We start from the raw sequence: 27,360 nt of genomic DNA, 5'->3' as shown, positions 1-27,360 counted from the left end.
CAGCGGGTCGAGCGGTCTCGTGTGGACGGACAAATGTATTGAGACGATTGCGTGTGGACGGAAGACTTTTTTGATATCGAATTCTGTTAGTTTTCGTTTCCGTGTAAACGGAGCCTACGGCTGAAGACCCATCCCCCGCTCCTTTGTCTCCTTATCTGCTTCACATCAAACTGCACTCTTGACCTTTATTGATGAGTGCTTTCCACACATGCCTACAGGAAACACATGCACACTCACACACACATCCCCCCCCCCCCCACACACACACACACACACACACACACACACACACACACACACACACACACACACACACACACACACACACACACACACACACACACATTCCATTTTAACATGACATAACACCTAAATGGCAAAAAATCAATACTATTAACATTCAGTAAAAGGTCTGTGCAGTTGTGCTGTGGCTGACAAACAGTCCTCTTTGTTAACTGGATCAAATATAGCATTCATGTAGGCAAAGCCCAACGTAATGAATAGAAGCTTAAATCTAGCAGTGGGAGGTCCACATTACTGTGTCACATTTACAGGTACACTGGCACAAGTACATATTAAATACATGTTCAACATTTGGTCAAATGTTCTTTTACTTATTATTACCATGTTCATTAGGTGATATATTTCTTAAATACGTGTTACATTACATTTAAAGAGTCTATTATATTATATAATATTGCCTGCAAACACCGTAAAAGTAAAGTAGCCAAGTATAGCTTTAAATACAATTTTGCTTCCTCTCTGTTACAAATAAATGATGAGCTATTGAAACACACTGTATGACTCAGTGTTACAGTATTAAAAACAAGCTAACGTATATGTGTGTTTTCTTTATCCTCCTTACTGCTCACCCTCTGCTGACACGGGAACTCCTTACAGGTGAGTCCAGCCATCCTTTCTGTGTTTCACTCTATAAATCACAGTTCTCTCTCTCATGTTATAACAACTAGTTTCTAGTTTCTACTAGTTTTTTTTTACACAGAGCAAACTGTAAGCTATGACAGTGCTTCTCGACTGGTTCTGCCTCAGGGTTTGAAGGAGTCTCTGTTCAGGTCACCGCTCCTACAGCGGGCCAGCTGAATATTCAGTTTGTTTCCATCCATTCAAAGCTAACTGTTGTGTTACAATTTCACGAAATGAAACTAAAACAACTTGTTCAGACTCCTCAATCTATTTTTACAATACAACATAAATAGGTCTGATAAAAGGGACGGGGTAATACAGCTGCAGTGCTGCTAACTATAAAGAGGAGAAAATACGGATTTAACCCATGACACTTCTTCACTGTATGATTTTTTTTCCTTTTGTGTGCAGTGTAAGTTAAACAAATGAATATGATCTGTGTCATACTTGTGACCAGTTGTACTGTATCATTGCATAAAGTTAGACAGCTCCCGTCTGGGAAAACATAAACTGGAATGAAAGCGCTGCTCTGTCAGTCACCAGTTGGGAACCACTGATCTGAACATAACACAATGAGTATTCATAGTACTATTAATGTTTATATCCGTCTAATATGATTAACATTCACATTACAATGTGTCCATGCTTCTTCCCGTCTCTCTTGGGCTTTACATTGGACTAACAGCAAAGATCCTTCAGGAGCGTAAGTGTTTCTTTTTAACATCACTGCTAATGTTTCTGTACCACCGACTCATTTCATAACTAAGAGCTTAATTACACACCTTACTACTTACTGTTTATTTTTCCTCCTGCTCCACAGAGATGAATACAGTATATATTAGGGTACACCGTTAGTGTCTGTGATTTAAAAAGAGGAGCCCAAATCCCAAACATTGGTTGATAAGTAAGAATGAATAATATATTTAAATAACCCAACAAATCATTGGTCGTAAGGAACAGTAATGTATCTTGCTTGGAAACACACAGAGGAATAACAGCCTTATAAGCATTATACAGTTTGTAGCAATATAGCATTCAGAGCTCAGAGCTGGTGTAAAGAACGTCATGGAGGATGTGTTATAAGCTGATATGTTGAGGAGTAATTTCCATACCAATTATGTTTCATAGCCTGGCTTTTATCACAACCAAGCATAGTATAAAAATACTCTGGGTTACTTATGGTTGCCATAGCAACGAGAGGGATATGTATAATGCTGTCCTTTTGTCAGTTGGGCATGAGATTAGCTGCAATAGCTTCACTTACAGAGGGAAAGTGTTCTGTTGGACAGAATCAGTCTTACAGAGCGGCCTCCTCTAATGCAGCGATCCTCTGAAGGGCCTGGTATCCCGGCTGTGTGTACAGTCTATGTGAGTCTGTGTGTACAGTCTGTGTGAGTCTATGTGTTCAGTCTGTGTGAGTCTGTGTGAGTCTGTGTGTTCAGTCTGTGTGAGTCTGTGTGAGTCTGTGTGTTCAGTCTGTGTGAGTCTGTGTGAGTCTGTGTGTTCAGTCTGTGTGAGTCTGTGTGAGTCTGTGTGTACAGTCTGTGTGTACAGTCTGTGTGTACAGTCTGTGTGTACAGTCTGTGTGAGTCTGTGTGAGTCTGTGTGTACAGTCTGTGTGAGTCTGTGTGAGTCTGTGTGTTCAGTCTGTGTGAGTCTGTGTGAGTCTGTGTGTACAGTCTGTGTGTACAGTCTGTGTGTACAGTCTGTGTGTACAGTCTGTGTGAGTCTGTGTGAGTCTGTGTGTACAGTCTGTGTGAGTCTGTGTGAGTCTGTGTGTTCAGTCTGTGTGAGTCTGTGTGAGTCTGTGTGAGTCTGTGTGTTCAGTCTGTGTGAGTCTGTGTGAGTCTGTGTGTTCAGTCTGTGTGAGTCTGTGTTCAGTCTGTGTGAGTCTGTGTGAGTCTGTGTGTTCAGTCTGTGTGAGTCTGTGTGAGTCTGTGTGTACAGTCTGTGTGTACAGTCTGTGTGTACAGTCTGTGTGTACAGTCTGTGTGAGTCTGTGTGTACAGTCTGTGTGTACAGTCTGTGTGTACAGTCTGTGTGAGTCTGTGTGAGTCTGTGTGTACAGTCTGTGTGTACAGTCTGTGTGTACAGTCTGTGTGAGTCTGTGTGAGTCTGTGTGTACAGTCTGTGTGTACAGTCTGTGTGTACAGTCTGTGTGTACAGTCTGTGTGAGTCTGTGTGTACTTGTGTACAGTGTGGGAGCCTCTACCCTGCAGGGCTCAGTGAGCTGGAAAGGCATAAGGGCAGAAAGATGAGTGTGTGTGGTGTGTGTGTGGTATGGGTTAGATGAGCCATTAAATATGTCTAGTAGACTGAACACAGCTGGGGAGGTGGAAACTACGATCTATGTATTTCTTTATTCAGAATATAAAACAGATGTACAAACAATACAACAAATTCCATGAAAATAAAAAGTATTGTGAGTATTAAAGACTGATATATGTTAAGATCAATGATCCACACTGCAACACGTTTTTTATTTCCTTTTATTTGGCAACAAAATAAAAATAAATAACACCAGCAAAATAATTCTGAAATCCTATAATATATATATATATTAAAGGATTTCAGAATGATTCATTGCAACTTGAGTTGTATTTTAGCTGTTCTTATCACTTATTTTATTAGTTATAAGAACACCATTTGCTGAGATCATCTCAATAAGCTGACATCACTAAAAGAAAAATGTCCAACAGATCAAGAAACATAGATTGTTTCAACTCTTCATTAGAGCTGCATGATGCTTGCACTAAATGAAATATTTAAACCAATGATATATTTTTTATGGTTGCCACTGTACACATTTCAAACTACAAATTCATTGATGTGGTTTTCAATAAAGTGTAGCAACAAAACACAAGGGGATAAACACATGTAATGTCTCTCTGTTGAGTTGATTACTGTAACACAAGATGTCAGAGTATTGATCTGTAGTAAGCTTCATGTGTATTGGTGTATTGAGCTATTGATACCTCGTGCTTTGAAGTGCCCTGAAACGGAAGTTTTGTGTGTGCATTATAAATTGCACAGCATCATTCCTGTAACCTTGTCTGTGTGTGTCCCTCCTCCCACAGTGAAGCAGCCCCCCACCATAGTCAAACAGTCAGTGAAGGACTACATTGTCGACCCCAGAGATAACATCATCATCGAGTGTGAGGCCAAGGGCAACCCAGTGCCAACGTAAGCACTACACACACACACACACACACACACACACACACACACACACACACACACACACACACACACACACACACACACACACACACACACACACACACACACACACACACACACACACACACACACACACACACACACACACACACACACACACACACACACACACACACACACACACACACACACACACACACACACACACACACACACACACACACACTGCCCTCACGACAAACGCCCTTCTCATTACTATTTGAAAGGCACCAGTTGTTGTTGTTTGTTCTTTAACTTAATCCAGAGAAGGCAAAGGGATATTAAAGTAGTAACACAGTTATTGCAGCTTGAAAGTTTACATTATATGGTTAGAGATTTACAAAAGCTAAAGATATGAATCAATAATGAAGTCAAACCAATAATAACTTACAGAAAACAGGAACATTTATTCAGAGTGCGCTGTGTCAATAAGAGAAGGTACAACTTCACTGGAAATAAAATGAGGCTGAGACATTTTGGAAAATCTTGAAAGTATCCCACAATGAAATTCACACAAGTTGAGGAAGTGAGTGACAGCAGACTGAACCAATCAGACGCAGTCGGAGGTGAATTGGGAAACAGCAGTGCCGCTGAGGCTCATTTCCTGTCTGTGCTCTCTCTCCTCTCTCTTCTGCTGCCCTTTGTCTCCCTGCTCTGTCTGTCCTTGGTGTCTCCTTGCACCCCCCCCCCTCTCTAGCAGTGAGAGTAATGCTGTGTGACAGTGCTACTCAGATGTGCTTCTCTTCCACTCACACAATAAATATTTTTCACCTTAGCCAACACAATTTTTTCAATGCCCCCCCATCAGCTGAATGATGAGAGCTGCTGTCCTGCCCTGGCTCTGACCGCCCTATAAACTCAGAGTGACACCTGTCTGCCCGCTCTCTGCAGCCTGCACCTCACACGTGGTCCGTTGTGCTTGTTCCTGTCCCCCCCCGCCCATACTGTCCTTCCACCCTGCTCCAGCTGCTGTTCATCCAATCAGCTCTTCATGGATTTCCTTTGTTTTCTGCAATACAGTTTCCTTTTTAAAGCCTGTTTTTCTTTGGATTTGCTTTCTCTCTTATTTGTTGGCAAATGTAATGAAAGCATAATTAGTTTGTGACGGACAGTGAATATGGATATTAGGATTGGGAATACATCTTTATTGCCTTTGTAGGTGCATATTAAGATAATTGCAGCAGTATAGAGACAACACACACTTGAGTCCCTCTCCAGCCTTCCTCCGGTCCATCTGACTGACTTCCTGTCGGCTGTTTGGATGAAATGATTTCACTGATAGTTATTCTAGATATCCCAAATATTATTAATCCAAATGGGACACATTTTGATAATGAAAACAGTTAATTCAGGAGGGTGTGTCACTCAAAAAAACTTGAAGGACCTATTTTCTTCATGATGACCACAGAAGTGACATTACCCCAGCAGCCACTATGCCAATAAACACTTCGCAGCCCGGCTCTGTTCTAGACTAGCAAATGAAAACTGCTCAGATATCAAACATGTCCTGAATTCATCTCTGGTTGAAACACATGTTACATTTATTTTAGATAGTTGAACACAACTTTGAATTAATCGACTATCTAACTGGGCTCTGCTGTTGTTAGCTGCTCCACCAATAAACTAGGACAAACAAAACAAAGCAGGAAGTCATCGCTGAAAGATCCCTGAATCATCAGTTAGATCAATGACTTTTTAATATAGTTGTACATTCTGAAGTTTATGGCGCAATGGTTCTACAATATACTCACACATCTGAGAGAGATGTGTGACATTAATGGAAGTCTTACTCCAGAAGTCAACTGGAGGATGGGCGGGAGATAAGTCTTTCTCCTTCTCTCTCTCTTTCTCTCATCCGTCTCATTCACAGTTTCTGTTTCCTCCTTCTCCTCTCTTCTGTTGTCCTGTTGTCCACAAGCATTCACACATACAAAGGCACATTTTAAAACCTGGAGTGATGTACACCAAATCTTACACGCTCACACTATACATTGTGACACACATCACATATACACGCACGCACGCACACACACACACACACACTCACAAACAAACACACACTTGGTCTCCGGTGGTTACATCACTGGCTGTATGACCGGCCCAGGACAGTGGTACATTGTTTATTTGGTGACAGATTGGCTTTATGTAAGACACACACACACACACACACACACACACACACACACACACACACACACACACACACACACACACACACACACACACACACACACACACACACACACACACACACACACACACGGCTCTCACTCCCCCCTGCATGCATTCTGTCTGCCCCCTTCCCAGGGCAGGCTTTGTGCTCCAATAATGCACCCGGTTGACTATTCATGCTCATGAAACATTCAGCGTAAGGGATCGTTCACTTATTCACTCGCAGTCAGTCTACACAACTCCTGCCAATAACAACACACACGGCCCTGGTCTCCAAGGCATCAATAGGCCCAGTGTGTGTGTGCTGCACCTCCAACAGGAGCAGCTCCACTGTAACTCCCCCAAAATGACAGGAAGCATCTTTTGTAAATCCCTGCTCATCACTCAGAATAGTGAGGGGTTATATAAGCATGTTCAGTGTTCCTCTCTGATCAGGGAGCCCTCTGCAGCAGGGTTAAGCTGCAGGAATATTTGTGGCTCATGCAGAGCGTGTGGTAGATTCTGTGCTGCTGTTATTTTGCAGCTTAGTAACTTAAGATGGCAACCACATGACAAGCAAAGCACGTTAGGGTCCATGTTGGGATGGTGACAGCTCAGAGGGTAAACCTCAGGACTGGATCACTTTCTCTGGCCTTATTGTCCCCTCTTAAACAACCATGCTGGTGTTTCTTCATGTATAATTCCATTATGACCATTATTAAAATAACAGCCATATCATACACACAACAGCTACTGTTTCTTTTTAAAACTGAAATCCTTTTGAATTCCTGACATTTCTTATTTGATGCAATACAAATTAAAACTACTGCATGTATGTGAAATTAAAATGATACCTTGATGTGGGAGAGCTTTGCTGTGAAACTACAACATGTTAAGGTTTAGTTATCTCTGTGTGAGAGTTTGGTTGCAGGCAGAGTATGTTTTATAACATTTCCCTGCTTAAGTACACTCAACTCCATGAGGTATGGCTGGTTTCCATTGTTCCACCTATGAGTTCTGATTTTTCATATAACTGTCCTTTGACTTAAAGGTAGGGTAGGTAAGTTTGAGAAACCGGCTCGAGATCGCTAGAATTTGAAAATATACAACCGGAGAAAATCTGCCACTTCCTTATAGAGCCCCTCCTCCAACACACACGAACGCGCACATGACCAATGAGGGCACGAGATAAGTTTGTGCCCCGATGGAAGGCTGACAGGCAGGTAGGCCATCCAGTTATTTTAGCCGGGCCGGCTAAAATGATTGGTCGTGCTTTTTACAGTACCACGGCTTCCACAGATGACATTTTTTTATGGATTTTTTGTCAAAGCACTTCAGATATTCATTGCTATCGGGATGTTAAGAGCATTCCATGGAATATAACAAAAAGTGTATCTCGAGCCGGTTTCTCAAACTTACCTACCCCACCTTTAAGGAATAAAAGAACTGACGACAATAATAATAATAAGTCAATCATTCTGATGGGTTTTCATCAGAAATACTGTATTTAAAAATGATTATTCCATAAAGAGGCCATTGGTAGAACAAACTTCAACTCCATGGATCAACGATAATAATAAATAATAATAATACATGTTATTTATAAAGCACTTTTCCTGGTGCTCAAAGCGCTTAATAACAATGTTTTAATGCTTACACTTCGATGTGTTGTCTGGCTCAGGTTCTCATGGCGAAGGAACGGGAAGTTCTTCAACATTGGGAAAGATCCCAGGGTGACGATGCGGAAACGCTCGGGGACGCTGGAGATCGGTTTCCGTAGCGGCGGGCGACCGGAGGACTATGAGGGGGAGTACCAGTGTTTCTCCAGCAACGACCTGGGAGTGGCTCTGTCCAACAAGATCCTGCTGCGCGTCTCCAGTGAGAACACAAGCACACTTCCTTTGAAAAGACTTGGACATAATGCATACATTAAAAAATTAACAATATCTTTATTTATTTTTCTTTACACATTCAGTAATGACATAGCAGTTACATGATAAGTACATAAGCAAAACCAACAAACAGAATACCAAAAAACTGCTCAGTTTTGGACATACATAGGAGGTTACAGTGAGGCTGCCAGATTTATAGAACTGGTCAGATTTGGCATTTTTGTTGTAAAATATTCCAGGAGAACCAACTCAAATATAACTTTGGGCCAGCCTTTGAGAGATGGGACCTCATCTTTAGTCCGTATTATCATCCAAGAAACTTGTTTCAATTTATTCAGTTATAATTTAGATTATAGAGGTTACAATGCAACAACAACGTTTTATTGAATGCTTATGCAATGTGACTGTGCACGCTGTCAAATATCTGTTGACCACACATCCAACCGCCAGTAAAGCCCTCTCTAACCTGTAATTCTCCTCCCCTTCCCTCCCCCCTTCTACTCCCACCCCCACCCCGTCCTCCAGAGGCTCCTCTGTGGCCCAAAGAGGTGCTGGAGCCCGTGGTGGTGACTGAAGGCACCCCGCTGGTTCTACCCTGCAACCCCCCACCAGGCCTGCCTCCTCCGTTCACCTTCTGGATGAACAGCGGTGAGCAACGAATACACACAAATACACACACACATGCACTCAGGATATTTGTCTTTCTCTGTGTGTGTGCTGATGATTTTCTTCCCCACTGTATAAGCCTGTCAAAATGACTCTGTCAACCACTATTTGTGCAGTTGTATCATCATTATGATAGACTGTGTCATTGGAGCAATATTTGTATGGCGATGAAACAGCAGATGACAACTGTTTGTTTACTAGTTTTATATAAAGAGGGAAATAGATGTGAGTTATGTCCTATCCAGCTTGCATATTACTCAAATATATAACTTCCTCCTAAAATGGAACACAGGGTTAGCTTAGAGGCTGGCTGCATCTCTCTCATTGTAGCTGCAACATCATAAAGAAATCAAACTGAAAATGAACTCAAACCCAAACTGCCGCTGAGGCACAGGAAGGCACATCTCAGGCAGGGAATAGTGATCTAATGTCCAGGCTAGAACAGCATTTGGTTTGTCCAATATGTACGTAATCACCACGTGCCCAACTCACCCAGTGCCCATAACTGCCTTCAAAATAAGAGCATACAGGATTACTTTTACTAAGAAATATAATTACAATAAATAATGATTAATTGAATAGAAACAAAAAACAGCTAGAAATACAGTATATGTTTGATTAGGAAATCACATGAATCAATGTATAGCTCCAACACTCGTGTTTGCTGTTCAATCAGCATCCCCAAAGAACAAGAATGAAGGTGCTGAGAACATTTTCGTTTTGTCCCTTTAAAATGTGAGGCTGGAGGTCTATCAGGTCATCTAGAGAGCGGCTTCATTTCCCTCTTTTCAAGCCGTTTGTCACCAGTGACCTCTAGGCAGAATGCCTTGCTTTAGTCTTTTATCCCTCCTGCTCTCTCAGGTTCTTTCTCTCAGCAGTTAGACAGGCTCTGGCGTCGTGTCCTCACCTCGCTCCTTTACACTGTATTGTCCTGCTCCCAAGTGTGTGTGCGTCTGTGTGTGTGCTTGTAGACCTTGTGTCCAGCCAGAAAACCACTCTACACCACACAAAGACATGTCCTTTGCAGTTAAAAAGGTAGATAGTGTAGCTATACTAGATGCTAGATGCTCCACACACACACACACACACACACACACACACACACACACACACACACACACACACACACACACACACACACACACACACACACACACACACACACACACACACACACACACACACACACACACACACACACACACTCTCTCAGTACATCAGTGTGTCATGTAGCCCAGACACTGTAACACGCCAACGCCTGATTAGAACAGCTGGCCCGGCTGCTGATTGGTCCTGAGGCCACTGTAGTTTCAGTGTTGATGGCGGTCTGTCTGGACGTCTGTGTGCGGGGTTAACATGTGCCTGTAGCAACTGTAGGATGACACATCAGCTGGGAACCAGAGCTGACTTACAGAGACGCCCAACAGAAGCAGAGGCTGCCATACGAGGGGCCACCTGCCCAGAGTAACAGTCACACACACTCACACACACTCAAACACTGTAAGCCAACAGAAGCAATGTGGGGCTCAGTATCTTGCCACCAGTACACGTCGACAACTGGACTGTAATTGATGGGGATCGAACCACTGATCTTCCGATTGGAGGACGATCATCTAGCTCCTGAGTCACAGCCATTTACAAACATAAGCATCTAACACACTACAAGTGATGCTATGTTTAGCCTTTGATACAAGATGAGATCAGTTGGTGATGGTAGCATTTGATTTCTGCTTTGTTTCAGACACAAACACTATCTCTGTGTGGGTGAGTGGTGTGATGGGAATCATAGATATATATCCTATACCTTTCAATGTAGTACTGCCTAGTAACAGTAATGTGGAAGTTCCTATTAGCTACTGTGCACATTCATTTGTTTACAAAGTTTAATTTCCTCCATCTCATCACCCCAGCCACAAACTGTTCAGTCTGCTGCCGTCTGGCAGGTGCTAGTATCGCAGCATCAGGACTAACACCACCAGACTCAGGGACAGTTTCATCCCACAGGCCAGAAGACTATTAAACACCTGCGCTCTGTGAAGTTCCTCCATAACTCCATAGCATTGATCTGTTGCAGGTCACAAATGTATTTATTACTACAATAAGCAGTATTTAATTCACTGCACAGTATTTAATGTTACATTCTGTTCTTGTTTATCTTATTCTATTAACATGTATATAGACTGCTGTGTTCACATACAACATTCTCTGCAACATTTAGCTTATTGCATTTTATTTGACATGTATGTAGTTTACTTTTACTTCCTTGCACATTGGTCTAGCAATATAAACTTGCACTATTTTATTTCTACTCTTCTTGCTCTAAAAACGTTTTATTGTTTTATGTCTCATATATTCATGTTGCATTGTGGGGGAGATGGGACGTTAGATTGCCATTGCCATAACTAAACTGTAGCTACTGTGCATATGGCAGTGAATCTTGAATCTCTTTCCCTCTGCTCCCTGCTGTGTTCCAGCGATGTCTCCGATCCTTCAGGATAAGAGAGTGTCCATGGGTCTGAATGGAGACCTGTACTTCTCCAATGTTTTGGCCAAAGACGCTCACAATGACTACAGCTGCAACGCTCGCTTCCTTTTCACACACACCATCCAGCAGAAGAACCCCTTCTCGCTCAAAGTTCAGACAAGTAAGTATACAACACACAGATACAACCATACTGACTTTGATATGTGTTCTGAAATATTCAAAGTCAATATAGTGACCCCTCAGGTAACAGTGTATGAACTCTGTGGTCCTTTTCTCTCTCAATACCTGCTGTGTGGTTTAGATCACAATCTATTCCAAATGAAGGATGACATATCCCCATCTAGAGGTGATGTCATGATATGACATGAAATACATTCAATCATAACCTTTCATACCATTTTCTCAGTTTGCTGCAGATAAGAGACCATGACCTGTTGGGTGATCTTGATATAATGTAAAGATGTCTTCTTCAGATCTGTTAATGTGTGTGTTCAGGTTCTCTGTGTGTGTGCCTGTGTTTTCAGCAGAGCCGTATGATGAAACATCTTACAATGCCACTGACCCCTATGGTGGTGAGTAACTTCCTGTCAGGACAGCTCCACTTCCTGTCCGTATTCATGTACCACAGTAACATGGCTAGCACACTAACCTGCTAGCTCAGTGAGGTTCCAGCGGTGACCTCACGCTGACCTTAGGCACTAATTCAACCTCCTAACCGTCATGTAGAAAAGTGAGCTCGGGTGATGCCAACTGATATTTGATACTTTTGGATATGAAGTATTTAAAACCTTGTCTACATGTTTTTAGTCTACATGAGTTTTAAGTAGGGGCAAAAATCACATTTAGATCATTCATAAAATAATTTATAGTATTTCCTGTTTTCAACCAACACACATCATATAACCCAGACAAGAGATACTGCCACTTTGAGCAACGTGTGAGCAACATCATTAGAACATGTTTCAATTATTGCTTGATACATACTAATCAAATGTTGTCAGATCACTTTGGGGACCCGAGGATTGTGACAAACATATCCAGGAAAGCTGGGCTAACCGAATTTAGTCAAAAATATTGTTGAATTTGTCCCTTTACTAAAACCAGTGTGACAGGAATTGAGTTTTAGTACTTTTAGAAAGTGTTGAGTCATTTCATCATCTCAGCATGGACATAGTTGGATTAACAGCAGTTGTTATATAGATTGAATCCGTTAATGTGTCAGTGCAGTGTAGAATGAGGGACAGGATCAGATGTGACTTCCAATAAAAGACTAACCTCTCTGACCCCTGTATAAACTCACACAGTGGAAAATGTATTCATCTGGTTTAGTCCATAATTCCACCTTTAAATCAATGTTAAATGATCACATGTAATGAATAAACATACAGTTATTAACACGCAAATCAGCCATAATTGAACTGTATTACACATGCAGTAGAGAAGCAGTTTATTCATTATGACATACACCTATTGAATCTGCCCATAGCTGGAGGGAAGAGATCAGCCAAAGTGGCAACATATGTGCCTTTCACTGAACAGGGGGGGGGGGCTGTATGGGTGACGAGGGGGGCAGTGAACCCCAGGGGTGGATGAGATATGTCCCAAAGGGAGGAGATAGACTGGGCTGGCTCTGAGGCCCAGTGGGACTGAAGACTCGACGAGGCTTAGGTCACATGATGAATATTCAGTGTGGATTCATGCTGGGGTCCTTCATAGTCATATATATTTATGGAAATAAGGTTTGCTGCATCCTACTTTCATGTGTGCGCGACTCTCACATGCGACCACTCATACCCAGGGTTGGGAGGGTTACTTTAAAAATGTAATCCGTTATATTACCTGAATCAATCATTAACGTAATCTGAGTATCACAATATAAAAGCAATGTAACCTGATTACTTTACGTTACTTTGGGATTTCCTCAAGATCAAATGCAATGCAAATAGATCCAAGAGAAAAGAAAAATCAATAAAAGGTTTTTGCCTTTGGAAAAGATGAAACCAAGATGTTTAGGATCAAACATGTGTCCTCTTATATTTGAGGCTTACAGAATAGTATAGTTTACTAATGCTGTTAAACACATGAGTTAAAAGCACACACAGTATTTTTGTTTGATAAATCAGGTGTCCACCTATTGCATAAATATCCTGATTATTGAATACAGTTACATGTAATCCATTACTCCCCAAACCCGCTCATACCCACACAGAAACACACACGCTAGCTATTTGATCACTAATCTCTTAAGAACACACACAGAAGCAAAAAACACAACCCTGTCTTTTTTGTCAGTGGGAGGGGGTATACATCTGCAGTGCATCCTGGGAAGCCTTGCCAGCCTCATCAGCAGGATGTCATGTCTCCAGGGTGCTCTCTGCATTGCCGTAGCTCACTCTGTAGCGATTGTGTACTGGATGATCAGCATTTCTTACCTTCAACCTCCTTCTCTACATGTCCCCCTCTTTTCACTCTTCTTCTCCTCACAGCGTCACTGACAATAACAGATCCTCCTTTTCCGACCGCTGGAGAAACTAACCGCTAACAGATGCTTTAATCCCACACAGATCTGCATCACAAAAGAGGCTAATGCTAATTTAATCCCACAGATCTCTGCAAACTCCAGCTCTCTGCTGATTGGATTGTATGTCCACAGTGTTAACAGCATCTGTCTCGTGATTGGATCAGACTGGAAATGTGCATATAGAATGTAGTACAGATCAAAGGGCCAGCTAAATCAGTCTTGGCATCAAACGCATCAATTGGAAATAAATATAAATGTTCAGTCAGTGGTGTAGTTCCAAACAATATGAGTCAAATATCAATGATAATGCTGCATACAGTCAGATGTAGTACAGGGTCAGCCTTAACCTGTATGGGCATCAAGCTGAATGTCAAAGGGTAACTCTAAACTCGTGCCATTTGAACTAGTTAGCCGGCATAGACTGATGGATGATCAGGTTTTATTACAATTCTTTTTTTTTTTTCATTGGGAAATAAATCTTAGCTGTCATACAATGATATGGTGAGAACTCATGTACAGTAGAATAGAAAAGTAAGGAGAACAGTTCCATAACGGTTTATAAACCCACTTGGTTCAAGTTTTCTGTGCAATTAAGGGTTCTAATGGACATTTCAGCTGCACCCTCCTTACTTTGACTTCCAAATTGGGCCTTCAAAAGTGAAACCTTTGAAGTTTTCATCTTACATAAATACTTTTGCATTTTAAATGACTCATTATTCTTTACCGTAGATAAAACAGGAAAAGTGAGTTCACGCTGATACACGCAGGATTAAAATGCCACATACGTCCTGGTGTAGTATAGAAACAAAGACAGCGCTCTGCAGTTTGATCACACCCCAGACTGACTGATTCATTTAGGCTCAAACGTTTTGGGTCCAAAACTTTGTTCCAACCAACTGAAGAAATACTGAGACTTTCTCTATAGAACTGTATAAATAAAATGTACATTCAGCAAAGGTTTAAAATAGATCTTTATCATCAATCCTCCTCCCCAGTCATTCGCTATACTGTATGTGGATTATAAAAGGCCTCACAACCTAAAAGCCAACTCCACACAACACAGGGTTCTGTTCTAAAGGCTGCTCTGGTTTTGGCAAGGTTACACATGCTTAAGCCAAGCCCTACAGGGAGGTTTAACAGCAGTTTGTTTAATAGCGTCAACTAGAGTACATGACCTAAAATACGGTTTAGTTTTATGTTTAATAAAGCAGCTGATAAAACTTGCAGTGTTCTGCTGTAATGAGATTAGTTTGAGCCTTTCATGGCAATCTTTCCCATCTCTGTCCCCTCGCCAAACCTAAAGCAAGATCAATGACTCCATTGTTGTTTCTGCATCTCCTAATGTCTTCCTGTGAGACAAGCCAGAGGGTGTTAAACCCATTTACAGGCCGCTCTGGCCCCTCAACAGACTGCAGGGAGAGCCAGAGCCTGGCAGGGATGGAACACAGCCACGAGGAAATGATGGGAATAATAGTGTTAGATTAACTTCTCAGTGCCTACAAGGAGGATGTGCAGCCCCTTGTAAGAAGTCTTGGTACACAGATAAACTGCGGTGTGTGTGTGTGTGTGTTTTTGTGTGTGTGTGTGTGTGGGTGTGTGTGTGTGTGTAATAACCCCACCCTGTCCTTGTCTGCAGGCCGTAAACTGGCAGAGTCCACACCCACCTTCCTCTCACCCTCAGGGAGTGAGAGCTCCAAGATGGTGCTACGAGACGAGCAACTGCTGCTGGAGTGTATCGCTGCTGGACTGTGAGCTCACACACACACACACACACACACACACACACACACACACACACACACACACACACACACACACACACACACACACACACACACACACACACACACACACACACACACACACACACACACACACACACACACACACACACACACACACACACACACACACACACACACACACCTAGTGCTACAGACTGTGCTATAACTTTGACCGGCCAACTGAAAACAATTAACAAAAATTGTCAGTAAGTAATTGACATAATTTCTGTTACTTAAAGAAACAACAATAATTGTATTTTATGAGTTTTTGAGCGCCTCCTGACTTTATACTGAACCAAAAGGGTTGTACCCTTGATCAATGCCTTGTCTCCTTTGTCCCACATTGAATGTGCCCCTCTCATAAAAAAAACCTCACCTCTGTCCTTCCCCTACAGGCCGACCCCCGCCATTAAGTGGTTTAAGAAGGGGGGGGACCTGCCAGTGCGGGCGAAGTTTGAGAACTACAACAAGACCCTGAAGATCATCAACGTGTCGGAGGAGGATGCTGGGGAGTATGTGTGCATGGCCAACAGTCATTTAGGCATCATACGCCACTCCATCTTTGTCCAGGTCAAAGGTGAGGAGGTTACAGAGGTTATGTGTTCATTAAAATGTGTGTTTGAGTCCCTCGTGCTGATCTGCCTCTCTGTGTCCCACAGCGGCTCCTTATTGGCTGGACAAACCTACGAACCTGGTGCTGGCCCCGGACGAGAACGGGCGCCTGGTGTGTCGCGCAAACGGAAACCCCAAAACCAACATCCAGTGGCTGATCAACGGACAGCCCATAGACAGTAAATATTTCTCCTGTCTTTGTTCTTATAAATATTATTCAATATATAATACCGGTCACTTGGCATTGCAATTATTTTAAACAAATGAACACTTGTTTTTTTATTACAAAATAACAAATTAAACTGAAGGTTGCAAATTGCTCGACAGATTTCCATTTTATGCTTTTATAATTGTTAAAAATCTATTTGTGAGTCTATATTTAAAAGCAGTATTACAGCCAGGTCTGACCACTTGGCATGAGGCTCAGTAACTAGCTTATACAACCCATGTTATAGTACAGTATTTATAGCTGTACTCTTACTTTCTTGGAGTTTCTCCGAACATAGTGTCTTTAGGTGTTCCACTTTCTTCAATATTATATGTTATTCCATAGCACACAATACAAATGTTCCTCACAGAAAGGTGTGTGTGTGTTTATACATATCCTCAGCATAGGAGGCTTACCAATTGACAGAGAGTTCTTTTTATTTAAGCACAGGTCAGAAGTTGTTTGGGAGAAATGATGTTATCCAACAGCTTCATCAGGGTCTTAAAACAGATATCTGTCAAGTATGACCGTGTGATATAACGCCTGTGTAACATCATCTACTGTAAGCTATAATGTTATGATCATATTTCAAACAGGAGCTCTCTTGAATTTAAAACAAGTTTGTACTTTCAAGAGAGTTTGCTTAATCTGAAATGGAATACTCATACTAATGAGCAGGGCCGCCCCTCCCTACAAGGCCGATCACGCAGACTGCGTGGGGCCTCAGCTTGCGGAGGGTGCTTCATTTTGCGGAGGGAGCCTCAGCTGAAGCGCAAATGTGGCGCACCTACAGCGCACCACAGTTTCGCTGCTAGCACCCCCCGTCGACGACGACGCTCGCGACACAGAGGGCCTCATGGCCTCATCATGTAACTTTGCGTGAGGCCACAAGTTGGCCAGGGGCGGCCCTGCTAACGAGCCTCACAGACAGATTTGATAAATTTTTTTTGCAAATGTTCTTGCCTGAGGCCCTGCGTCTTTCAAAAAGACGATATGTAGTCCAGATACAGGGGAACCGGCTTGGCATGATAAAGACAAACAGGTTGTAAGGTTTATTATTCACGGACCATCAAAGTTACGACTCATCAAATCAAGTTTAGAATATGTCTTTACTGTATATCTTAAAATGCTTTCTGTAAGGCTGTAACACTCCATTCTGTGCCCCCCCCCCCCGCAGGCTCTCCACACAACCCCAGCAGACAGGTGCAGGGGGACACCCTCATCTTCCGCTCGGTACAGATCGGAAGCAGCGCTGTGTACCAGTGCAACGCCTCCAACGAGCACGGCTACCTGCTGGCCAACGCCTTCGTCAGCGTGCTCGGTGAGACACTCAGGGTTTCAGAATGGATACAGAGCAGTCACTAACCTGCGCTGAAGTTACACGTCTCTCTGTAGCCCTGAAATCTCTAAAGCAGATACGCATCCAGACACAATATCTAAAACATCGAAACCATTGACATTGTAAGAATTGAATTGGTAAATGTGTGATCCGCTGTGCTCTCTGCAGACATGCCTCCAAGGATGCTGGCTCCGAAGAACCAGCTGATTAAAGTCATCCAGAACAACCGCACCTTCCTGGACTGTCCCTTCTTCGGTTCCCCTCTGCCGGACCTGCGCTGGTGAGCCTCTCACCACATGTTGGTTACTCAGATGCAGAAATATTTGTTTAGTCATCATCCTGTGGAGCAGTGATTTCCAACCGATGTGCCGTGAGAGATGGTCAGGTGTGCCGAAGTTGTGCTATTCACTAAATTGGTCCAAAAATGCAAATAACTTGCCATCGTTGTGCGTCTGTGCCTGCAATGTAGCAGCTAGCTAAGTACTTAAATACTCTTCTGTGGCAGTAGCTAGCCCGTTAAAACAGTAGAATTGAGTGATGTGTGGGAGAGGTTGCGTTGAGAAGACGAACACCGTTAGATGAATATTTGGAAAAACTGAACCGGATCCTGGACAAAATCCAACCCAGAGGAAGATCCTAGTATGAGTGGTGGTAAAATAAAGAAAGAACGGTGAGCTGGAGGCAATACAGCGAAAGTTATCTTTTGTTTGGATTTGGAACACAGACTATTTTGTTAGCCTTCGTAAACAAACTGAGAAACAGGTAACATTTCTGAGAAACACCACAAAGGTGCCTGAGAGAGCTCTAGCTAGCTACTAGCAGCTGAACTTGTGGCCAAATTGAAAGCCTTGTCATTAAATCTTCAGTATATCGTCATTTTATATACGCTGTTTTAAGCTACAGTGTGTCATTTTGTTCCTTTTTGCTTGTTGGTGAACCGTGGGATTTTTTTAATGTTAAAACATTTACCGGGGCTCAAAATCTTTTGAAAAACACTGCGCTGGAGGACCATGTCCATGTGTATGTGAGCAAGTGGTACTATATCATGGAATGTACTTGTTTATACTCTGTGTTTTTAATGTGTGTAGGTTTAAGAACGGACAGGGCAGTGGGCTGGATGGCGGGCAGTACCGCGTTTATGTCAACGGCACCCTGGAGATCATACGGGCTAGAATGGAGGACGAGGGGACCTACACCTGTGTGGCCAGCAGCATGCTGGGAAAGGCCGAGAACCAGGTCCGCCTGGAGGTCAAAGGTCAGTCACCACTGCTGCTCTCAGACTGATGCTGATATTAAATCCTGTAACCATGCAAGAACTCATGTGCAACAGTCCAGTTATGACTTCTTCATGGAATCCCATGACCTGGTTTGGAGGACATTTGTGTTGTATGAAATGATTTCTTTCCCTTGTGCCAAACAGCCCGCACCGTTGGACATTTTTCAAATCTCTCGTGCCTTTAATGAAACTGCCTTAACTTCTCTTTACTAACAGGTACAATTTTAGTTTTCATTACAATTTGTCAGGTCAAATGGCAAGTACGGAACCCCATATTTAAAAAGCACAACAATCAGTTACAAATAGATAAATATCTTTATGAAGAATCTGCCAGTCCAGGAAGTGGGAGGTTCTTATTCTGCAAAGGAGCAGCAGGAGGAGGCGGTGGAGGGTTGGACATCAAAGCACAGCACTTTACAATGATGCCGTGCATTTCCTACAAAATAGCTTCTCAAAGGAAAAGAGAATTGTATATGTGTGTGTTATTAACAGCAGATTGTGCTGAAAGTCATGTTATCTCTCCTGGTGCAGATTTAGTTCACCTGCTTCAACAGAAAGATGTTAGGAGCTGTGCTGCTATAACAGTGAAGTGATATTGTGTGTGTGAGCCTTTTAGAAAAGAGTGTGTTCCATCCACCTGCTCCCTGTCAGCCATCAGACACACATTACATTACATTACATTTAGCTGACGCTTTTATCCAAAGCGACAATAAGTGCATTCGACCAAGAAGATACAAACTTGAAGAAAACAGAATCATATAAGTACATCAGGTTTCATAGAGACAAAACATTTCAAGTGCTACTCAACTGGCTTTACTGTAGATAAGCCAGTCCTTAGTTAGTATATAAGTGCTTTGTTAGTAATTCTATCGCTCGAAGTGGAGTCGAAAGAGATGAGTTTTCAGTCTGCGCCGGAAGATGTGTGAGCTTTCTGCTGTCCTGATGTCACCTGTCACTCATTCTCCTGGATGCCTCTAAATGAGTGAGTTCATGTAGTATGTGTGTGTGACTGTGTGTGTGTGTTCCCCTTCACCTCCCTCCACCTCAGAGCCCACACGTATAATCAGGGCCCCGGAGCACCAGTCCGCCATCCGGGGCTCCACGGTCCACCTGGACTGTAAGGTGACCTCTGACCCCAGCCTGCCCGTCACTGTGAGCTGGACCAAGGACGACAAGCCCCTCCACCTGGGATGGAGGTACCAGCACCTACACCTACTTTACACAACCTCTGATGCTGCACCTGTAGAGTCGACCACCAGCTATCCTGTCAGTGTTTTAACAGATAAAAAAGACATTTTATGCAAAGTGGTCATTTTTCCACAAAGAAATCCCCTTCCCACTCTACTCACCTCAAAGGAATTGAATAAGAGGAATATGGTGTACCATCGGTCCTTAGTTTGTTTGTGATTAATTGAAATGTTAAGGTAATATGGGTTGTATACTGTAAGTCTAATATTTGGCAGATAAGCACATTCATTTTGAAACATTAGTATATTCTTAGTCAACTTAAATAAAGATGCTTTCATTGCAAAAAACAAACATTCTTCTTGGTCTGTCCATGGTGTAGTTGACATAGAAGGCAGGGTACATATGGGACAATATTTGCAGAGAAGTGACTGACTGTAAAATAAAAGTGTAATCACAGCATGAGCATAGAATATCTTAAGGGTGAGAAACCCACGTTGTGTCTTCAAACACTGGACAGTTATTTGATTTTAGCATTGCATGCCTGATCCATTTCACACAGAGAGATGAACTTGAATGATTGATGTTTAACAAGCAATCCTTCTCTGTGTCTGTCCCCCCCCAGGCTGAAGAAAAACGAGCAGTCCCTGACCATCCCTAATGTGAACGAAGGCGATGAGGGCACCTACAGCTGCTCTGTGAGATCTGAGATAGACGAGGACTCAGCCTCAGCCCGCCTCACTGTGTTAGGTACACAATCTGAGCAGCTGGGGAGAATCACAAATTCACATTCAATATACTAAATAAGTTTTATGTCATATAAAAAAACTCTAAAGTGTAACCTTATGTAATTTCCATGCAAAAATAATGTTGTGTAAAGATCTAACTACGGATGCCAGTTGAATATCTTAAAGTATAATTGCTTTAACTCACATTTAGATATAGTGTTAAGTCTATAGTAAAGTAGAAGTAGGCAGTTTGCCAACATTGAAATGTTCAAGTGATGTCCTCTCTTGCCCTCTCCAGCACACACACACATAAATACACACTATAACGTTTTTGTTGTCTTATTTCTTATAACGATTATCTTTAAACATTTATTGTCAATGCCCTCAGTTCTTCCTGACACTTTACTATTTTTCAGCTCTGTATGTCTTCAAGTGGAAATCATGCATGTTTTATAGTTGCTACAGTTGACTAAATACTAAAATACTTACCTAGCTTAGCCTTAACACTACTTACTCTCACGGATTGAGCCGTTTGCATGCAGCGTCCTGAGATACTGTAGTTCTGTGTTATAGTGCTGCAGAGAAGCTGGTTGGTCTGCTCAGTTTGAACATGCTGTGTGAACATTGTTTGTACATATGAGACTTGTCATTAATAACGCTGGGTCACAGGAACAGGACACTGTTATTTGTTAACAGTAAAACATGGCCAGCAGTCAAAGAGGTTTGTTATCCTTAAAGACTCAAACCTGCGTGACATCTGTGTCTCAAATCTGATGCACTGAAAACACTGAAATGTTGACTTTAAGAAATGTATTATGTCAACAGATTTCACATAACTGTATTAGGTTAGTAGAAAGCAATAATATTAAAGTTGAACCTACATTTTTTTATTTAAACTTCATATTATTGCTTTCAACTAACGTAATACAGTTATGTGAAATCTGTTGACATCATACGTGTACTTAAAGTCAACGGTTCAGTTTTTTTCAGTGTGATCATTACAAAGTCTCACATGTATCTATGATGATTATATGATCAAACGTTAGTGGTCTGACCTGTATTAATACAATACTAAATGACATGTTGACTATTGTGCTCCTTAGCTGATGACTGGCTTCTAGACTAACCTTCAAACTCTAACCTTTACCCCCACTTCCTGGTCCCTGACCCCCCCCCACAGAGGAAGCCTCCCTCCACCCCTCAGTCTCTAGTGCCTTGCCTCCAGGTAACACACGGCTCGGTGGGATTCTCTTTGTCTTTTCTTCTCTGTCCTGATGGTTTTTCTGTTTGTCGTCTTTTGTTTGACTTTTTGTCCTCGCCGTCTTTTTTTAATTGTGCCTCTGCTGTAATTCTAATATTTATTATAAGGGATTTGTACATGACTTGCATGCATCACAATCCATCCTGTCCAGTCATTTACTCTCATAGTAAGTCTGAAAATGTTTGTCCAGACTGCTCATGATGTCCCATTTAGAGCCATATTCCACTCATTCTGGGTTTATGGATTTTACTAGTAGAGTTGTTTTTATATTTGACTAATTTTTTTAACTAAGGTTATATATTAACAATTTCCTAAAAAGAACAAATGGTTGTATTGGGAGGAGATTTGGAGGTGTTATTGGGTGATAACAAAATCTAATGGTGTGTCTTGATTTAAGATTGATTGACAGATTAGGAGGTAAAATGATTTTGTACAGTATGAGTGACACGTGTACTGCAGCATGCCTGTAGTTGCCTGCATGTGTGTGTTGGAGTGTGTTCCCTTGTCTAAGCTCAGTTTCTCTCCAGACCGTCCGGACCCTCCCATGGATCTGGACCTGTCGGACCCCGCGGCCCGCAGCGTTCGCCTCACTTGGATCCCCGGGAACGACCACAGGAGTCCGATCACAGGTCAGAACCTTGACAGGTGTCACAAGCATAGGGCTAGTCTTTATGAAGAATATCCTATCACGATATTTTGACCCAACATCTCAGTATTGATATTTTTTAACGATATTTTAGGGTTGACTATTGATGCTTTGACAAATAACTAAACAGTCAGAGTTTTGATACATAATCATCATTAATGAAGATGAAGTGACTAGGTGGGTAAAGGAAAATAATGAAACAGTGATTTAATGTGAATTCAGAAAAATGACATGATTTCAGTGTTACTGTCTCTCAAACCATTCTAAGACAACAATTACAATACCCCAAATCTGAGACCATATCCATTCTCATATCACACATTGATACTAATCGATATAAAGCCCAGCCCCACACAAGCATAGCTTGCTATGTCAGTTTCCTGACATAGTGTAGCTCATTACTGAAGAGAAGGCTATAATGACCCCCCCTGAGGAACACCCCCCCCCTCTGGTCTCCCTCTCCTCACTCGGCTCTGTGTCTCTGCAGAGTTCCTGGTCCAGTTTGAGGAGGACCGCTGGGAGTCCGGCAGGTGGCAGGACCTATCCTCGTACCCCGGAGACCTGAACTCTGTCATCCTGCAGCTCAACCCCTTCGTCAACTACCAGTTCAGAGTCATCGCCATCAACTCCGTGGGCCAGAGTACCCCCAGCCGGCCCTCCCCCCGATACAAGACCAGCGGAGCGGGTGAGCAGCACCACACGCACCCATCTGACATCATCTGCTTCTGGCTGTTAAAAGACTCTGAGGTTACATGTCTTCACATCAGATAATAACTTCATGTTCTTTACACAAAACAAACTGTGACCTGAGATTTGAAGTAGTGGAAGTGTCCTCTTAAATAAAGAATTTCCTGTAAGATAATATCCTCAAACTGAAATAACCTGAAGCCAGGATGTTTCCTTCTAGCTGCTTTAAATATAGAAGCAGAAAAAAACATTCTTCACAATAAATGTAAATTCAAATTCAAATAATTACGCTCTTATTTTGCAGTCTTGCATATCATATTATATTATAGTGTACTATAATACACTTGATTATGTTATTCTAATAATATATATAAATAATATGTCATACTGTGTATAGCGTACTGTAACTTACTGCATTAACATACTACTACTAAAAACAAATACTTAATCATATCATATACCATCCTGGTGTATGCTGTTGTATTTGTATATAAGTATAGTATTATACTTAAGCAATAGCTCACGACAGGCCGTGGTATATGGCCATTATATCACAGTTAAGGGGCGTGGTTCGGCCCAACTGTATACAGTTTTTCTCAGACGCGGAGGGATACTGACTTGTTGTGAAAAGTAACTACAATTCTACCCGTGGTATACGCTCAGTATACCACGGGTAAGAACCAATCAGATTGCTTGATTTGACTTGTCCGTTTTATAATGTACTATATTTACTGACTGCTACACAATACCAAGTCAACTAGCTTGAGACAAAGTTGCTCTATACATGAAAGAGTGAACAACTCTGGTTTGGGTACATTCTTGAATGTAATTGTAATACTGTTGACTTGTTTGTTCTGTTAACAAAAGCCCCAGATGCTATTCCCAGAGGACTACGAGGATGGGGATCCAAGAAGGACAATATGGAGATCACCTGGGAGGTAGGACATGTTGAGGGCAGGACATTGCTATTGTTAGTAATGGCAATGAATGCATTATTCTAAGAAATGATCATGGATGGAATTGGGACGGTAAAATCAAGTGGTATATCGAAGTATTAGTTGTTTTAATGGTATTTATTTGACTGAAAATAATATTTGAAACAGTTTTTACTTCCATGAAAAAGTTGGCTAATGGCTGACTTCATCTTAAGTGTTTTCATCTCTTACTAATTTGAAAAAAGAAAAACACTGTATTCAGAAAACATTCTTTAACAGCCCACTTTCTGTTTTCTCCAGCCTCTGCTGGATCTGGAGAGAAATGGCCCCAACATGCACTACAGTGTGTGGTGGAGGAGGAAGGATGCAGGGGAGGAGTGGAGGAATGTGACCACAGCGGGGCCCAAACATGTCGTCCACAACACAGAAACCTACGTGCCTTACGAGATCAAAATCCAGGCCAGGAACGAGTTTGGGCAGGGGCCCGAGTCCAATGTGGTCACTGGGTACTCTGGGGAGGACAGTGAGTACTGCAGAGCAGTTGGTGAAAGCCAATAGGAAGTTGATTCTTTGGAATAAAGCTGGTAGATATTTCGTGTTGAAGCTTTTCCGGATGACAAAAACTCAGCCTCTTACAATACCATTGTTAAATCTTGCTCCTAAAATAGCTTTTGATCCATTAGTGCTATTGTCTGCGAAGCAACAAGAGCCCCACTGACAGAACTGGTTTATTTCTTTATGAACAGAACTGCACCTTTCCATAAATAAAACATAACATGCCCATTTTTCCGTGCGTTCAGATCCCAGCGACGCTCCCACTGAGTTGCGGGTGTCGAAGGCCGACAGCACCAAGGTGAACCTTCACTGGAGGCCCGTGGACCTGAGCTCTGTGCAGGGGGAGTTCAAGGAGTACAGGGTGGGTCCTCTCTCTCTCTTTGATGTCAGGAACCACTGCAGGGTTTGGGTATACAGATGTGGCATAAACCGTAATGCAGGACTATTTACTATTCATCATTTAATAGTGAGAAATAATAAGCTGTCACGACATGACATGCTTTTGTTAAATTACAAACTATTTAATATGTGATGAATGTCATTCCTCAGAGAAAACTATTTGTTCACTTAACAAATCATTCATTATTCGCCTTTAGATGTCCTTAAAGGTTTACCGTACTGGGCGCATTGAACGAGTAGTTGCTATGCAACCAGACCTGTATCGTTTCCCTGTTTAGTGACAATGTCCGAAAGAAGTTTTGATAAAAAGCTCCGTCCATCTCAGCCTGGCGTCTCTCAGGTTTGAAACTTTATTGTGTCATGTTTGCCTATCCTAGGTTTTAACTGAATTGTTTGTTTGCCACCAAAAGGTTTAAACCGATGTATTTATTTCCAACAGGTGTAGTTACTCGCCAACATACATCAACACACAAGCTAACGTTCCGCTACTTCCGCTAACAGTGTAATTCTTGTTTTCCGCTAACATTGTAATCATTGTACTCTAACCAATTTATTAACATTGTGGAAGAAAAATACGTTATGAATGGCAGAAAAATACACTGAGCTAATCCCATGCAAATGTTCAAGCATCAGTTCTTACATAACCTCTGAGTAGCCTACAACATAGAAAGTGCAAACCCATAAACCAAATAATCTTACAGGTATTATAATATGTTATACAGTTTATCATAAAACAACCCCTTTCAATCAATCACTTCAGCCTAGGTGTGCAGCCATTTTATAGTCACTTTTTATGGAGGTACCACTTCTAGTTTATGGCTTTCAGTTTCAGTTATATTAATAGGGAAGATCTGTGACAACTTTTCTAAAAGTGTGTGAGTGCAGGGGCTGTAAGTCAAAGATCAGTATTGATATTTGATGGTTAAAAAATCAGATTATGAACTATCTGTTAATATGTGTTTTCTTAAATAAAAAAATAAACATAAAACATATTTTTGTATATATGTAGGCTACTGAATTTGTATTCAAGGGAAAAATTCTGCATTTTAAGATAAACAGTTTAAAACTTAAAAAAAAAAGTGTTAGTTCTTCTGTCCAGTGAAGTGGGGTTTAACCTTTAGATATTTGCATTTATGTATGAAGTGTTTGCTATACCTGATCAAATTATTAACCAGAAATTCCACCCTGAAATTGTAGTTGAATGTGGACCTGAATGTTACTTTGTGCAGAAAGAGTGAGCCTGTGTGACTTTGATTCTGTGCCTGCTACACACACTCTGATTCTCAGTTTCTCTGGTTTCATCTCCTCCGCTGGTCTTTCACATAATAACCACTTCCTTCTCCTGCTCCTCCCCAGTTGTACTACTGGCGTGAGTCCAGTCTGGTTCCAGGTCTGCTGGTCAGTAAAGAGAAGAAGACCAAAGGGTTCTACAGCGTAGTTGCAGAGCCATCGGGAGTCCTCAGCGACCTGGTGCCATTCTCTAAGTACATGATGTTCATGGTGGTGGCCAACAACGGCTTAGAGGGTCCGCCCAGCAACACGGTGGAGATCACCACCAAGGAGGGGGGTGAGGACGCTGCCTCACTACTGAAATATGTCGTACAAGAGAAACCACATCTCATTTCACTAAAGTGTTCAGACAGAGACACTTTTTAATATGCAGAACCAGACCTCAACCCTACTGCCAGAATTCAGATTGACTATGGAAGTAGCTTTTAACTCCTCTGTCTGTAAATCCTGACCCCTTTCTTGTTTTGTGTGTGTGTGTATTTTTAGTGCCGGATGCTCCCAAGTTTTTCAGGATAAACAGGAGAGGTTTTGACACCATCCACCTTCAATGGGACAAGCCTCTAGAGCCCAACGGCCTCCTGATTGGTTACCAGCTCA

General features: G+C 42.0%; 1 protein-coding gene across 1 annotated transcript in view; it reads left to right on the top strand.

Moving 5' to 3' along the window:
- nfasca (neurofascin homolog (chicken) a) overlaps positions 1 to 27,360 on the top strand; it is a 101,620-nt gene that overhangs the window by 41,984 nt on the left and 32,276 nt on the right. Inside the window, exons 4-25 of the mRNA XM_034144330.1 lie at positions 1,610 to 1,627; positions 4,002 to 4,107; positions 7,976 to 8,172; positions 8,712 to 8,834; positions 11,327 to 11,497; positions 11,862 to 11,909; positions 15,495 to 15,606; positions 16,038 to 16,219; positions 16,302 to 16,433; positions 17,640 to 17,783; positions 17,970 to 18,081; positions 18,890 to 19,056; positions 20,126 to 20,273; positions 20,888 to 21,012; positions 22,171 to 22,215; positions 22,779 to 22,880; positions 23,385 to 23,582; positions 24,452 to 24,522; positions 24,820 to 25,042; positions 25,320 to 25,435; positions 26,830 to 27,040; positions 27,250 to 27,360. The exon at positions 27,250 to 27,360 is cut by the window's right edge and continues 12 nt beyond it. Coding sequence (XP_034000221.1) covers positions 1,610 to 1,627; positions 4,002 to 4,107; positions 7,976 to 8,172; positions 8,712 to 8,834; positions 11,327 to 11,497; positions 11,862 to 11,909; positions 15,495 to 15,606; positions 16,038 to 16,219; positions 16,302 to 16,433; positions 17,640 to 17,783; positions 17,970 to 18,081; positions 18,890 to 19,056; positions 20,126 to 20,273; positions 20,888 to 21,012; positions 22,171 to 22,215; positions 22,779 to 22,880; positions 23,385 to 23,582; positions 24,452 to 24,522; positions 24,820 to 25,042; positions 25,320 to 25,435; positions 26,830 to 27,040; positions 27,250 to 27,360 — 2,862 coding nt within the window. The remainder of the gene's footprint in view (positions 1 to 1,609; positions 1,628 to 4,001; positions 4,108 to 7,975; positions 8,173 to 8,711; positions 8,835 to 11,326; positions 11,498 to 11,861; positions 11,910 to 15,494; positions 15,607 to 16,037; positions 16,220 to 16,301; positions 16,434 to 17,639; positions 17,784 to 17,969; positions 18,082 to 18,889; positions 19,057 to 20,125; positions 20,274 to 20,887; positions 21,013 to 22,170; positions 22,216 to 22,778; positions 22,881 to 23,384; positions 23,583 to 24,451; positions 24,523 to 24,819; positions 25,043 to 25,319; positions 25,436 to 26,829; positions 27,041 to 27,249) is intronic.

Source organism: Trematomus bernacchii, unplaced genomic scaffold (assembly GCF_902827165.1).
Source record: "Trematomus bernacchii unplaced genomic scaffold, fTreBer1.1, whole genome shotgun sequence".
Classification (NCBI taxonomy): domain Eukaryota; kingdom Metazoa; phylum Chordata; class Actinopteri; order Perciformes; family Nototheniidae; genus Trematomus; species Trematomus bernacchii.
Note: the sequence above shows the minus strand (reverse complement) of the source record. Positions and strands in the feature narration are given on the sequence as shown.